The sequence below is a fragment of the Eulemur rufifrons genome, chromosome 10 (assembly GCF_041146395.1).
Source record: "Eulemur rufifrons isolate Redbay chromosome 10, OSU_ERuf_1, whole genome shotgun sequence".
Classification (NCBI taxonomy): Eukaryota; Metazoa; Chordata; class Mammalia; order Primates; family Lemuridae; genus Eulemur; species Eulemur rufifrons.
The window spans coordinates 22557258-22573792 of NC_090992.1; the positions used below are offsets into that span (position 1 = coordinate 22557258).

The window sequence follows — 16535 nt, forward strand, 5'->3', positions numbered from 1 at the left end:
TTCAAAACAACTTCAAACATTCGGGTTCAGCTTTTCCACAGTATCTGACCTAGCTCTGAGCATATCACTAAATCAGTTGCAACACTAAAAAGGATGGCACCCTACTTACTTTTAATTCCAACATACAGGGAACGAGCAACAATGTGGCTACATTTCTGTTGGTGTTAGCTGTGGAAGATCCTCTGCTAGAGATGCAAATAGGTTTGTAGAAGGAATTGGCTTTTTGATGTCTCATATGTAATGATCACTGCTATAAATTCAGCAAGATCCATTGACTCATGGCGATAAATGGGGCCTAGACAGCTGATGTTTATGAAAAGCTTTTTATGTGCCAAGAATTGTGAGAAATACTCTTTATGAATTTAATTTATTCCTTCCAACATCCCTGGAAGGTGATTACAGGCAACTGGCAAGGTGGAGGAACAAGGAGTCAATTCAGACATTCATCCTTAAGAGTTCACGTGTCTACCTGCTGTGCTGCAGTGATCACACAGAACCAGCCCTTATTTTGCAAACAAAAGAGCAGAGGCCAAAGGACGTTAAATGATACGTCCAAAGTCACAGGTCTACAAAGTTTACTTTAGTTTCCAGCTCAACTGATTTCCAGTTTAGTGCAATTTTCTCTCTCCTTTACTTGTGTTACTGAAGGACTCACTGTGTTCTCACATCCTCACAAAATATTATTCTGCTCCTTCCTCCATATCGGAAGTAACCAAATGACACTTACCTGTACTTGACTGAACAATTCCGGAGTCTACAGTTTGTCCGAGAAGATCATACTGGTTTAGGCGTGACCCATCTTCTGCTACCACCACTGAGCGTGCTGGCTCTCTGGTCCACTCATAAACAACCTCTGCTCTTGTGTAAGCATCTAAGAGGAAAGAATGGAAAATTATCCATATATTGTTCCATTTTGAGTCTCTTAATTAATCAGCTTTCTATTTTCTATTTCATGGTTCCAGAAGGCAAGCTAGGAAAGCAGAGCTCATGTCCCTAATTTTGGAAAATTAAAACACATTTTCCTGATTCCTTCCATCATTTGTTCACTCTTCCAACAAATGCTGTGAAGTATCTACAAAGGACAATGGGCTGTGCTGGGGATACAGCAGTGACCATAACAAAAAAGGCTCCTGACCTTATGAAGTATACATTATAGTGGTGGGGACAAAACCAGATAAGCAAATAAGTATATAATTTTAAGTAGTATAAAGTACAATAAAGCCATACCCAACCTAGTAAAGGGATAGAGAATGAAGGGACGGGGGCTCATTTTAGGTAAGGTGAGAGACTCTGATGGAGTCTCTGAGGAGTGACATTTATACTAGTGCACGCAGAAATGAGGGAGTGAGCCATGGGGAAGTTTGGGGGAAGAGTTTTCCCAACAGACAAATTAACAAGTTTTTTCTTCTATTGCAGAGAAAAGCTTGACTAGTTTGAGGAAGACTGAAATGACTGGAGTGAAGAACATGAGAGATGAAATGAGGTTAGAGGCAGTAGCTTGGGTCCAGATTACGTCAAGCCAGGGAAAAGTCAGGATAAATGTGAAAAGTGACACTGGAAATTTTGCTGCACATCCATTTGCAAAGGGAGTCTGAGTTTACTTTCTTCTTTATTGATTGTCCTCTTTATGGATATTGACCATCATAATAATGATGATGAGAAGCAGGAGGAGGAGGAGTTACATTATAAAGCTCTTCTTCTCGATCATTTTCATTTGCTGTGTCACTTTTAACCTGGCTGTCTCCTATATGAGAGGTTAGGTCATAATCCTGATCTTTAACTCATGCAGGCTGGAGGAGGAGAGTGTATAGAGTGAGAAAGAAAAAGAAAAAGAAGGAATTCCATAGGTTTTCTGATTCTTAGTCACAGAACATCCACTTCGTATAGGTTGGAATGATGGTATATACTCTCCTATATTTAGATGCAGAATAATGTTAAAATTTAGGAAATATCGCATTAGAGAAACACAAGCTGTTTCCAGAGGTTTTGAGGGGAAGGCAGGACAGCAAAAGTTGGCCTTGCCATGTGAACTTGACTCATTGGCCAGTGACCAACTTCTCCATTAGGCACAGTGGGCACAGTGCCCAGGGCCCAAGATACTTCTGTGTTTTAATTTCTCTTAAAATAAGAAGACAACATGAATATAATCTAACTTGGATTATATTCATTTTTATACCAGCAAGTGATAAAATATGATTTTAATTATGTCCTTGAAGGCAGGGCCTCAAAGGCCAAGGGCCCTTAAGAGTCATAATGAACCTCAGCTTGACCCGATCCCCACTGTTCGGTGACCAGGCTTGGGTGTTGTGTCCAAATCCATGTTTGTGCAAGCTAACATATTATGAGATGTAAATTATGCTTGGCTTTTTACATGCAAATGAGGCTGCCTGAAAAAAAGACGCAAGCCATGTCCCTCGGTCTCTGAAACAAAGCTTCTAAAGTGATCACTTTTCTCTGAGGTAAGTGATGCTGAAAAATATAGTCAGTGTTTCTTGATTTTATGCAGGTATCTTGCCAGCTCTGCCATCACTTTTGGATCCATTTGCAATCAGATATATTTCTACATAGATTTTTCCAGAAGTTTGAGAGAATGAACTGGAAATCACTTTAGTGGTTCATGAGACATGTAAAAGTAACACAGGGATAATTTGGAATTTGTCCTCATTAACTTTTCCTTTTTAATTGTGATCTTCCCCAGAGACAGAAAAAAATTTAAACATTTCAGCCTTGTAGATGGTAGGAGTATTGCATGTCAGGACGGTATGAACTGATCTTTTGAAAAAATTCTTAGAAGAGAGCAGAGCACACCAATTTGAGAAGGACTATATTGCTGACAATTCGTAGGTACCTACATTAGGTAAAATGGGCTTTTGTTTACAATAAATTCATGTTTTTTAATGGGAGTGTGTTACCTAAGAAGACATACTGAGTTTAAGGTAACATGGAAAGATTGAATGCTAACTTGGAAGAACCTCCGAAGTCGTATAATTTATTCACATTTTAAACTGAGGCATTGGACATAAAAAGACTTACTAAAGGGCATGTCAATAATTAGTGGGAAAACCAAGTTAAAAACTAGGATGCCGTTCATTTTAATCCACTGCTGTTTGTAAGGTTTTTCTAGGCAAAACCTGTATGTCATATACTTATAAGCCAAACAAGGATACTTAGTAGTCATGTAATTAGTGATGAAGCCCATTCTGGATTTGTGTCATTTCACAACAAACTAATCCCCTTGCTACTAGATTGTGCCACCTTTAGCAACAGTGCTTGCACCCTATCTTTTTATACTGCCTCATGTGTTGTCACTAATACAGTTGTAGAGAGGAAAAATGTCTTACCATTGAGTTCTCATTTTACCTAATTTTGGTGTCTTTATTTCTTGCAATTTGTTCTAAACACTGATGTACATGAAAATGTTTAGACCATCTACCACAAACATGACGTCATTGTGAAGGTATCTCTCCAGGGAAATCTTCCAAAATGAACAGTAGCTTCACAAAATGAAAGTTGGTGTCTTAAGGGGAAGACAGACGTACCTAAGGCCTTACAGTAGGTGATATATCCTATTTCCTCAAATTTCAGTATTCAGAAAGCAGTTCCTATGAAAACTTACATGATTTGAGACTTTAGCATAAGAAAAATAAGGTTAAAGAGGCTTTAACTAGTTAGTCAAAAATTTTAAGCTGTGATTCCAAATAAATCATGTTACCTAAAAAAAAACTTTTTGAAATAAGACAAAAAGTTTTGCGTTGGGGTTAGGAAAGAACTTTGTAGTGGTACAACACTGGGAGCATAGATTTAGTATCAGAAGAACAGCTGCTAATGGACACTATCACTTCACTTTTATGGGCTTTGTTTTCCATTTACATGAGGCAAGTGAACTAAATAATTTCTAAAGTTATGTCTTATTTTGAAATTTATTTAAATTTTGACTCATTCCTTCCTCTTTGCTTACGAGGCATTGTACTTGATAATTAGGCAAGAAACGATCATTTATTAAGTCCTTACGACATCCAGCACTTGCTTAGATCTTTAATATCAGAATCTGTAACCCAAATCTCTTCTTTTAGAATAAAAGCTTTATGTTGTATTTTTCTCAAAAGCAGTTAAAGGATGACAGTAGTATCACACGCATTGTCACTGGGTCACCTGGCCTTAGAGGTGTTGTATCGCTGACCAGCAGAAAATGCAAGCTAGCACTGACAATCAGAATCTAACAGGGAATGGCAAGGAAAACTTTTTTGAGTTCAGTTCTTTTCAACACATGAATGAGATTGCTTCAGAAGCGTCATAAACATTTAGTACAAATTGTTTCACTGAATTATTGGAAACCTCTCTTGCTTGTCATCTTCTCTGATATTTTGGCAAGGTGTTTGCTCCAAAAATCGAGTCAAAGAATTTTTAGCCTGCTTTGCCTCCGTTTCTTCACCTTTGAAATGTGCTAATAAGGCCAGGTCAGAGAAGTGAACAAACCACAGGTGGACCTCCGCTGCCTCTTCTATGCCAGTGGCAGAAGAACCAGTCGTGGTGCTCAGTTACACTGAACATGACCCTCTGAGCCTGCATGGCAACGTCAAGTCTTCTCTGTTTAACTTTGACTCCCCACATGTCTTAACCCCTCTTTTCTGAAGATTAAACATTGAAGGGACATTTAAAGCCTTATTATCGTGATCTTTATCCATTCAATATGTATTTATTGAATGCCTACCTGGTATTAGCCACTGCTAGGGGAAATGTGAGCAACATACACCCGGCTCTCATGCAGATTACAGTCTCCAGATGATGAGAAATGTTAACCAATAAATAAAGCTAATAAATACTGCCATGATAAATGTTATAAAAAAATGTACATTGTGATCAATAAGACTGGTGGACTGTATGCAAATTCAGAAAAGTTTATCAGGGAAGGACCTAGGAAATGATATTTTTGCTGAGATGTGGTGAGATAGAAGCAGCCAGCCATACAAAGAAACAAGAGAAGAGTAGTAATACAGGCAGAGAAAAAAGGGTAGGCAAAGGCTGTTGGGTGGAAAAGAGCTTACTTATTTTTCTTTGGCTTCAGTCTTCTTACATAAGACACTATTTGTTTTCTACTATCTATGTCCTTCTTAAAATACCTCCAATATTCTTCAGGTTGACAATGTGCCCAGTTAAAAATATTTACCTTCCAGACTCCTTTGCAAATAGCATTGGCGTTTGATCAATGAGATGTGAGTAGATTTGTATTAGGATTTTAGGGAAAGTTTTGTCTTTTTTGCTACAGAGACTACTCCTTTCTTTTTTACCAACCATTTCTCTTTATGCTGAAAGAAGATGCAATGGCTGGAGATGCAGCAGCCATCTTGCAATGAGGAAGAATCTTTAAGAACATCTTAAGATATCAGCTTTGTTAAGATGTTGAACTACTCAGCAATCAACCAACAATCACTTACCTTCACACGTCTTATATGAAAATATAAACCTTTCAGCTATCCTCACTGCTGAAAGCATTGCCGATGATTTTTTTTAAATGTAATTCACTATCCAAATTAGGAATCAGGACATTTTTTAAGGTAAACAAGGGCACTATTAGTAATTTTACCAAAATATTAGGCATAAATCAGTACTATCCCAGACAAACTATGATGAATGATCTTCCTAACTATAAGGTTATGTTGTGGATTAGATGAACTTATGAATATACAAATATTTAATATACTGCCTGACATGCAAGTAATATATAATACAAATTATCATTATTAAAAATGGATCTGACAATCAGGAGAAAAGATAATAGTCTACTTGATATACAATGTATATTAAATTAGGAAAAGAGTAGGGAGAAGGGAGTTATCAACAAAGACCTGTTTAACTGACAGTTTTTTCAAGTAGTTTATCCTTCAGTTTCGGTATAGAATTAGATTTATAAATAGAGAAAATTTTCTCTCCATGCCTATTGCTGCTAGGAGGCCTGAAGGCCCTTTGCTATTTTCTTTGCTTGCCGTCTTCCTACACTACCACTATTTTTCTTCTATGAATCATATTTTCACCAAAATAGTCACTCAGACGGCCTGTCTAGTGAGAACAGAAAGATGGTTAGGTAGTCCAGGAGTTGACTCAGTCCTTATATGTTAACTCCCCTGTAGGAAACCAAGAATACATTATTCCCACTCACTTCACGCGTGCAAACTAGTCAAAAGCAGAAGGGTAGAGAAAAGAGCAGAGACCTTGACTCTCCTGGCCACTGTTCTCTTGGCTCCTCGGAGGGGTGCCTGAATATTTTCAAATAGCAGAAACCCAGAAAATTATTGGAAATGGCATTTACCTAGGATACCCTCAAAAGCATTAATATATACATGAATTCCTTGATGTATCCAGACAGATATAGAAATTTTCTAAGACTATGATTAAATTTTCTTTTCTTGGCAACACCTGTTAGGTGTAGGTTTCATTATTAAGAAACACTTACTTATTGCCCTTTGTTACCTACCAATATTTTCATCAGGTAAATAAGTTGAATTATTCTTAAGATCAAACAAGTGCCAGCAAAGATACAAAATAGACACAATGATCTCCATTAACTGGGAGGAAAATGTTATTCATGAGTTATAAGCATCCATGCTCCACTCTTTTTTCTATAAAAACAACTTCAACAAAAATAGGATTTTTCCACTAAATAGTTTAATCCATATTTTCTATTCCAGTAGATAGAAAAGAACCTCTCCTGAAAGAACCTTAAAAAGGGAAGTCAAGGAATACTACCTGCAGAGGCTCCTAGCAGTATATTGCTATTTAAATTTCCTTGATACCCTTATCTATCTGAATTTCGAATAGACACAACTAATTGGAGGCCTCTTGCTTAAAGACTTAGATATCTCATAAAAATGAAGAAAATTTAAAATAAATTTACTCACAGCTTCCAAATTTTAGTGGGCAGGCATGGGCATCCATAGGGAAGTCTTCCAAATGCATTGGACATTCAGCTCTCACCGTCAACCTTAAAGGAAATATAGAATACAAACAAGAGCCCTATGGATTAGATACCTCCTGATAAATAGAAGCAGGATGTTATTAACTGTAGAAAATCTATTAATATTAAACAAGCATGAGAGGCAAGCATAAACTGCAGAGCTATGCTGAGTTGTTAATAATCAAATGATCTACAAAGAATTATTTACAATAATGATTGCATTCTCTCCATCTTTTGTTCATTTGCTTTGAGAAAATAGGCTTCACCTGATTTTGTACAATGGATATGCATTGCTAATGTTTTCCAAAACAAGCACTGTCAACCAACCCACCCAGCTACAGCAAAATCTTCGAGAATAAAACTAGATGGAAGCAAATAAATGCTTGCATAAATACAAATTCATCCTTGGTTGAAAGAAAGACATGGATAGCAAAGAAGAGAATTTCTCCTGTTTTAAGTGCAGCTATCTCTACTTCCTTCCTTAAGATAGTACCAAATGCAAACAAGATAGGAATAGGGGAAGGAAGACGTATTCTCAGGTTTTGTGAGATTAAGATTAAGGCAAAGTCTTCATATGTGATCTTGCTATTTGCCAACCATTTAGTTTGATTTACCAACCACTGCCTAACTGAAGCCAGGACTCTGCTGCATGTCTCTGTAGTCCCTGGGATGTTCGGGAATGTGAAATCTATTCATGTTTTAAAAAAAAAAAATTGTTAAGAAAGAAGTTTACTGAAATGTATTTGCTCTCGGTCTGTAGAATTATGAGAGAATTTATACTCATTTCCCTCATATGAGCTTAACAAGTATATTTACCTGTATTTTAAGTAGCTAAAGAAATGTTGTAAATGGCTTTATGGCCAGTAAAATCACAAAGTGATTATAATACAGATTAAAGAAAATATAAAAAGGATACATTAATTATTAAATTGCATTCTTAAATCCAACTATTAAAGAAAGTAATAATAGATTAGCAAAGATGGTGAGAAATTTAGGAAATGGAAGATACAGGATAGTTAGTGATGAAAAATATTGCATATATAAGAAACCCTTAATCATAAACTACTCAGATTACATAAATCCCTCCCCAGAAAGTTGCCACCTAAGAGGAATGAACTCTGGACTTAGGCTCAAAGACAAGTGTAGGATATTTTACCAGGGGAAATAAAATTTCAAATATAAAAAAGACCTGCTTGGATAATTTGGAAAGTTCTCAACACATGTGTTTGCTGGTCCTTGATTTTCTTTCTCTCTTTTAGTGTTCTGGTTTTTTTTTTTTTTTTTTTTAAGTCCTATTACACATTGACTAGTTGGGTTCAATATCTAAAGTAGCTCTTGAAGCATTTTCTCTTTTCTTTTTTTTTCTTTTTTCTTTTGGATGTTCATGTTTGAAAAGCTAGGCATTATGGCATATTTCTCAAAAAGCAAACTATCACTCTATTTACAAAGTACCCACTAAATTGAAGATTTCACCTTTATTACCTTTTTATATCAAAGGAGTAATTGAACCATCTGAGTTACCAAACACCGATCAGATCTACAAAATAACATCTAACAAGTCATCTGGGAATAAAATACTGCTGCCCTCAAGAATGTTTCCTGGACAGTTCTTAATTTCTCATAAATTAGGTATATTTTTAAACACCTCTTTTCATAAAGAAAATGTTCAAAATGTTATTAGATTCATATTTCCTTCATTCGACCATAAATGTATTGAGCACTCTATAGATGCTTGGCATTGCAGTGATACTGACAAGGGGGAAATGTTAATAAAACAGAATTATATACATAGTCTTTAGTTTAAGAAAAATTAAGACATCTGTATTCTCAATCTAGCTATCAATATTGTTGTGAATTCAGATACTTCTTCAAAGGCATATTTCCACATGAATCTGTATTTTATTTTAAGAATTTTGTAACTTTCCATATTTTCTGGGTTTTTTTGCCTTCATTTATAACAGAAATATTTTCAGATATACACTGTCAGATAGCTTCTAGAAATTTAATCTAGACCTTACCAGAATGCAGGAATATGTGAGTTTTGTAGCAGGGAGAGAAAGATCCTCATATTGCATTAGAACAGGTTGAGAGATATATTGATACATTGTATTATGTAATATATGGTAAACATTTTTCATTTTTATAATCATTTTATTTAACATTTTAATGTTTGCATAATAGTTCAGCAAGTTAGGTTTCACAGCATAGTGATTTTTAAGGTTGAGAAACAGAAAAACAGGAAACCAAATGTTCCACCATGACCCAACAGCTTGAAGACTGCCTATAAACGGAAAGGAAAGAAGTACAGAAATTCAGGAACAGAAGAGCAACCCTCCTTACCTCATTGTGTATAGCAAGGTGCCATCCTCTGTGATCCGCAGAAGTTTGTTGGGCATGGTCATGTTGTGGGCCACAGACTTCTTTCCATTGTGGAAAAAGGTATCCGGTGTCCAGATTTTACTTGCCATTAGGTTATTTAACCGGAGGACTGTCATGGGTCCTTTAAATTTTAACCTCTCATCCTTCCAGCTTTGACGGAAAAATACATCTATTGTATATTCCTAGATAATTTTAGAAAATGACAAACGGTTCACTGTGCTATATTTTGCAATGCAAATATCTCACTCAGAGGATGCACAATTTTTGCAACTTTGTAAGTAAAATGTGAGCTAGGTGACATTTCTGGAAGTAAACTTGCAGTAGTTTGTACATATTGGTGTCAAGTGAATCATTAGTTGGTGCAATAATTTAAAAAAGAAAAAAAGATCGAAAATGTTTGACATATTTCTTGGTCAGAAAAATTTTGCAAATTATCTCCTCAGATATGTGAAAGGAAAGTGACACCCCACCCGCAAACCCACCCCTACCACACCAGCATTGGAAGAAATAGAATACACAGCAATTAAAAAACAAGCTCATGTGAAATGGTATTATGTACAGGAACATGTTTACATCAGATAATTCCAGCCATAAAGATAAAGCATGATGTTTTGGGGGCCCTCTCATGATCTCTGAAAACCTCACACTCACACCCAAGTCAATCATGGTTCCACTGTTGGTGTGAAAATTCCTTTTTTTTTTTTTTTTGGCTAAGTAAACATTGTGTTTTTTTTTTTTTTTTTTTACAAATAATGTACACAGGCTTTCAATTCTCCTACACAATGAAGAAGATTATGAAAATAAACAATCTATTTCTACTGGTAATTTGGATCATTTCCAAAAAGAAAAAGAAAAAGAAAATAATGCATAGTGCACGGGTATGTGTGAGTGTGTGTTTGTGATCGTATGTGTGTATAAGCCACAGGAGAAATGTGTGAAGCTCATCATCATTCACAGCCAGGGAATCTATTTATTTGAATAAACACAGCATTCCTTATGGCAATACCCAGAGACAAACATCTGCTAATCTGAAAACAAGCAATGTGACTTACCAGCTCCTAAAATTGAAAAGGGTAAAATCCATCTTCCTTGCAGTACTTGCTACACTGGCACTAAATTTGAGATTCAATGGTTTGAAATAAATATTACCACATTCTCTATCAGTCTTAGCATGCTACACACCAGAAGGAGGACTAACTTGAAAGCATCATGCTACATTTTCCTAATCCTCTAAGCCCTATTACAGGAGAAAGCAGGTTTATTTTTTTTTAAAAATCTTATATATATTACCTTTGGAACACACAAAATAAATAGTGTCTGTCTCTAGGCATTTTGTGCATGAATTTAACTACCTGTCTGCTTCCCAGGGTTTAAGCAAGACTGAGTAAAGACTGAATGAAGGTGTGTCCTCTGACTCATGTTTGGCATTCTGAACACTTACTGTTCAAGCAACTAACAATTATTATTGGATGATATATAATGCACCGGTACAGTGCTAATTGCTGACTGAGTTAGAAACAAGGAAGTATAACACGATGCCAGTCTGTCTTTGTAGGCAAGACAAGTTACTTTGGGGTTAGGTTTTTCTGTTTGGAAGTGTCAAACGAAAGGCACTACAATCCACGATTGGAATTTTCTGACCAACATTTGTTAAGCATTGGGGAAATTCAGCAGAGGGGGAAACTGTTTAGACATGGGTGCTGTAAGAAAAACTTATGGAGGGGCATAGAGTGGTGTTTTCCATGAGGAAGGAAATGGGGAGGGTGACTGGATTATACAAGGAAGTGATATAATGTGGTAATGCTTGTCAGGGAAACAGGATGGGCGGATCTACTCTGGGCTGTGCGTGTTCTCCCCTATGGACAACAGACAAGCTTGCAAGGTAGGGATGTGATATATGATGCTATTCCTGTTATTTAGGACTTAGCCACAGATGCTCCATGCTCTGCCGAGCCAAACTACTTTAGATTGCCCAACAGTAGAGGGAAAGGCTGCTTGCAGATCAAAGTTCCAGGGATGTCTAAGCTGACCATGTTCCCCGAATCTAAAAATTTGATTAATTTCTGTGCTTGCTCCAAGGAGATTTTTTGAAAAAATAAATGTTAAATATAAAAATAAATTTAATCAAATATTTGACAAAATATATCTCAAAGGCAATAATTTCAAAAAATTATGCCAAAACTTCCCAAAGTCCTGCTGTTCACATGCGTATCACGTTTACCACGAGCTGTATTCACCTGTGCTAATGACGGCAAAGAAATTCCCAAATTCATTTAGCACATTCTTCCTTCATATATTGTACCAGTCATACAGCACACACACACACACACACACACACACACACACACATACACAAACACACACACAGAGTACACACGTAAAAGGAGCAACACTAGCTAGATTAGCTTCATTTCCATTTTCTCCTCTGTTAGAAGTAGAAATAAAAACTGAAATAAAGGCAGTTGGTGATGATCAGCTTCTGCCTAAGCAAGAATATAAATATTTGGTCTCCTATTTCGGAATATGGCCTCTGTGTGGTTGCCGTGGTAGCAGCAGACACCTCCCAGAAGCTACTCGTACAACGTGACCTTGTCCCCATTGTCACAGTTCAGTTCGTTAGACCAAGAACGGGCATCTGGACCAAGACAGGCTACAGCTCCTTCTTCAGGGAGTTGGAACAGGAGAAGGGCAGAGCCCCAGCACAGCGGTTATGGCTGTAAGTTCTCAACCTGCCTGCTGCACACCCTTACGTAATTTTCCTACCCTCACTAAGCCTCACTTTCCTAATCTATAAACTGGGATAATCCACTTGGCTCTTGTAAAAAGTGAGTTGATACTTGTGATCAGCTTCCAAGAATGCTTCGAAAATAGAAAGCTCTTAATAAATGTTACAAATTATTATTTGTCCCCTTTTATTATCTTATCAACGTAAATTTATATTAGCTTTCTATATAGCTGAGCATTTTAAAAATGTGCTATTTCTTTGGAAGGGTTTTCGGGCAGGAAATCTGAGGAAAGTGAGAAGGACGCAAAACATGCACAAAAAAAAAAAAAAAAAAGCAGGAGGCAAAAGGGACTCCACGGAAGAGAGAAAGCTCTGCTGAAGAATTTGCTCAAGAATTTGTTCAAGTTCCAGGGTTCCAGCCCCCACCACTCGAGTGAAAAGTCTCTCTGAATTACTCTGTTCACTAGAGTAGGTCCCTGGAGAATGGGAGCCTTATTCTGAAGATCTAGGACAAAACATCCACTGTGTTCCTAAATAAATATTATATTGAAGTGTTCCTGTTTGCACCATTTATTACCATCTGTGTGTGCTTTGACTTAATACATTTTAAGCACTGTGGAAAACAAGGCTTTATGATTGTGCTGCCTGGATATTTCTGTCAGAACCCAGTGCCCTGGGAATGTGCTGTTTGATTGCCAATTAATGGTTTTTGGAGTTGTCCTAATTTTGTTTTCTATTCCAGATGGAGTCAGATGCCTTGGGAGCTATGGAGTCTCTCAGGATGAATGGCCTGGGTTCAAGTTGCCACACTTAGCTAGCAGGTCACTTTCCTTCCCTGGAAATTGTAGATAAGAATAACACTTAGCTAAAAGGCTTGGCATGAGGATTAGATTAAATATTATCTAGAAAGCCACCAGCATGGTGCCTAATGAATTGTAAGCATTTATAAATATTATTATTAATCAGATATTATATTAATTCTCACTTTTAAAACTACAGAGATTTTCCTGTTTTGGAAAAACAGCTTTGTCATTCTGTCTTCTAATTTTGATTGCCTCTAAATCACACTGCTCATTCTTAGACACAATTCTCTCATGATATGGTTTGAATGATTCATCTTCTAAAGCAAGGTGGTCAGGTACAATTTCTACCAGCCACTAGAAAATCAGTTGTACACCTGTGGCTAACTGGATTCTTTGACAGAACAATTCAAACACTATCTGGTTCAGAAGTTTTAGGCAATAGGGAGTATTGCTGGCTTGGATACTCTATCCATTATTCCTATCTGATATTTGCCCAAAGATCATATATAAAATATAAGTCGTGATAACCACAGGGTTGATGGTGTATCAAAATTCCTACTGTGCACCTTTATCCTAAGATGAAGAAAATCCAGCACTGCTTCATTAAATTATTATTAGTCTGAATCACTAACTCAAAGGCATGCCAAAAAGTTTTTAAGGAAAGAGATCATACGCGGCTTCATTTGGGCGCTGTCACTTAACAATTCCTATTGAACATATACTCTGTGAGGCACACGCTAGGTGCCAGAAACTGATATAGAACAGCTATTTTCTTTTTATTTTTAAAGTATTAGTAGTAGCAGTAAGTGGAGGAGTATTGTTATCAATGTGTGGTGTTTGTAATGAGTCATCCCCTTTCCTGATATTTGCATCAATGAGAAAAGAGCTTCACCAGTTTGAAACTTCTGAATTCTCCCCATTCCCTCACACTGTTCTGGCAAAGCGGGGAGGAGGGAAGAGAATTTACCTGATTGGTGAATTTGGAAGGAGAACTCAGTCCGACCTATTTTAGCCCTTTCCTCTTGTCTTTCCCATTTGGGATGCTGGCTGTTGGTAAGACAGAAGAAGTCTGCAGTGCTCCTCCGCGCTAGGAGATTTCAGTGGACAATCTACACTGCAGCGGAGGGAGGCCCGACTGCCTGTGACTGGGTGGGTTAATCTGGCTGATACTGGTGCTTACTCACTGCAAATCCACTTGTCTGAAGATAAAAGCCACATTCTACAATATCATCACTATTAGTAACATAGATGATATTCTCATTTCCCATGTCTCTTACTCCATTGTCTTATTTCTCCAAAGGTTTAGGACTCCTATAGGAAAGAAGGTGTAATTTATTGGGTTCATAGGACCTCAGTATTTTAATGATATGGGCTCCTCAACCCATCACCTAGTGAGTAGTAATACAACACTGACTCTCAGCCAACAACGGACTCATACTCTGAGAGATGTGAAACAAGGATGTCTTTACGATTTTTGGCAACAATTTAGAAAAAGAAGGCATTTATTTATAAAAGAGAAGTAATTACTATACATGTTTTAAAAAGTTAAATTGTATTTTATCTTCAATAAATGTGATTAGAATGCAAACAAGGAAATTTAATTTGTTATTGGATTAATATAAAAATTGATTTGGGTCTTGATTTGGGCCTCTGTGGAAATACAAGATTTAGATGTGTGAAGAGAAGAGGAAATTCCCAGGAGGTCTAATGGTATGGTAAGAGACTCAGAGGCAAGAATAATAATAGCTATTCTTTACTGAGTACTATTGATAATCAATTTATCCACATATCTCATTTAAATTTCATAGGAGTCTTCCAGGAACGGACAACTATAATAATATGCACATTTGAGAGACTGTGAAACTTAAAAGCTACTCTGCTGCTGGTGGTGGTGAGATTTGAGTTCAGCCAGCCTGAAACCCAGAGCCAGCCCTGCTAACCCCCAGCTACACTGCCTCACAGAATGCAGGACTCATGCAAATAACTAAAACAAATAGTTAATACTGGGAACAAGTAAGGCAGAGTGGCCAAATCATTTATGCATTGTATGGAATACAGGGAAAAGAGCTTGAATTTGACCCTAAACCTGACTGGGCCCTAGTAAATATTCTTAATTATAAAAATACCATGAGAGAATAGTTTTGTGGGAAGACTGAGTTCCAACATGGGAAATTCACAATGGATCCTCAGAGAGTGATCAATTCAGCAAAAAATATTGCATCATACACTATTTCAGTAAAGTGGTCTACAGACTGACTATAACCACAAAATAAGTTGCCAGATGAATAAACTACGGTTGACTTTCATATTCTATTTTGTGCATAGTAGTAATTGCTAACATTTGAGTGCCTATTATATGCTGAGAATTGTTTTCTGCAGTTTCATGTATCAATTCATTTAATGTTTGTAATAACTCTATGAGGCATTATTATTAATCCCATTTTATACATGAAGAAACTGATCCAGAGAGATATTAAGTAACTTCCCCAAGGACATGCCCTTCTATGTGGGGAAGCTGGGGTTATAAATCCAGGCAACCTGGTTCAGTAACCTGCATCCTTACCTAGCACCTGGCTGTCTCATACACAACACCAATTTTTATTTGGCCAGTTAGTACATTTCAAAGCTTGTCTGAAGATCTAAAATATTTAATTATCCCCTGAGCTTGCATTTCTCAATGTCTAATTCTCAGAAAACTAGTTCTACAGAATGTTAACAGTATTGAATGACAAAAAGGGTTTTGGACAAATACGATTACAAAATACTAGATTAAATAAAGTCAAACAATTTTCCTTAGCTCAAGAATTGTCAGAGCTTTTATTCTGCCAAGGTAGGTGCACTGTGAATTTCCTTACCTTTGGAAATGCTGGCCTAGGTTCATATTTTCTGTAACTTTTATCCTCAATCACTCTGAGCTACTTTGAAATCAAAAAACTTTTACATTAAGATAGTGTTAACAAAAGTCATTTTAAAAATAATATTCAATTAATATATCTTTGAAATATATTAATGATGGGATATGTCTTCATCGCCTCTTTATGATGTCTTGCTTAAATAGATGAGTTCAGAAATATAGAATATCTGCAGAGCTCAACTGATTTACCAAGTCCCATCAGCTAGAAGATAAATTCATGTTAATGTATTAGGGTTGGGGAAAGAAAGAATATGTTTTCACTTTATTTCTATTCTTGCTAATAATTTCATGAATGCCTTTTGCAATGAAGCAGAACATTTCCCATTGGTGTTATTTTATTTTAACTATTTCTCTAATTCTGGTCAAGTGTTCACTCAACTTTTATACTCATTTCTTATTGATAGCCAAAAATAATTTAGAAATCACAATGTTTCTGTCCATGCTATAACAGTTCTGGCTACCTGAAAACCCAGCATCCTTGAATCCACATGGCCTCCGAACTAAAATGAAAGGTAACCCACATTGTCTGGCTTGCAGAACATAAACCATGGCACAGCAATCATTTTAGGGATGGAGAAAAACAAGACTGCAATGATTGATAACCATAGAAATAAGACTGATCTGGAAAGCAAATGGGTAGTTTTCTATTACATAAATATTATATATATATACATGTTATATTACATGTTATACACACAGACATAAAGGTACAGCCAAGCCTTTTCAAGTTGTTCCCCAAATACTTAGTCCACATTTTTCTTT

The 16535-nt window shown here is 36.6% G+C and overlaps 1 protein-coding gene across 3 annotated transcripts in view; it reads right to left on the bottom strand.

Moving 5' to 3' along the window:
* Nucleotides 1-16535, bottom strand: part of GABRA1 (gamma-aminobutyric acid type A receptor subunit alpha1) — a 55500-nt gene that overhangs the window by 19522 nt on the left and 19443 nt on the right. For all 3 annotated transcript variants that reach the window (XM_069484253.1, XM_069484254.1, XM_069484255.1), the window contains 3 exons: nucleotides 9293-9513; nucleotides 6897-6979; nucleotides 728-871 (listed from right to left, as the gene is read on the bottom strand). In XM_069484253.1, the coding sequence (XP_069340354.1) occupies nucleotides 728-871; nucleotides 6897-6979; nucleotides 9293-9513 (448 nt within the window). The remainder of the gene's footprint in view (nucleotides 1-727; nucleotides 872-6896; nucleotides 6980-9292; nucleotides 9514-16535) is intronic.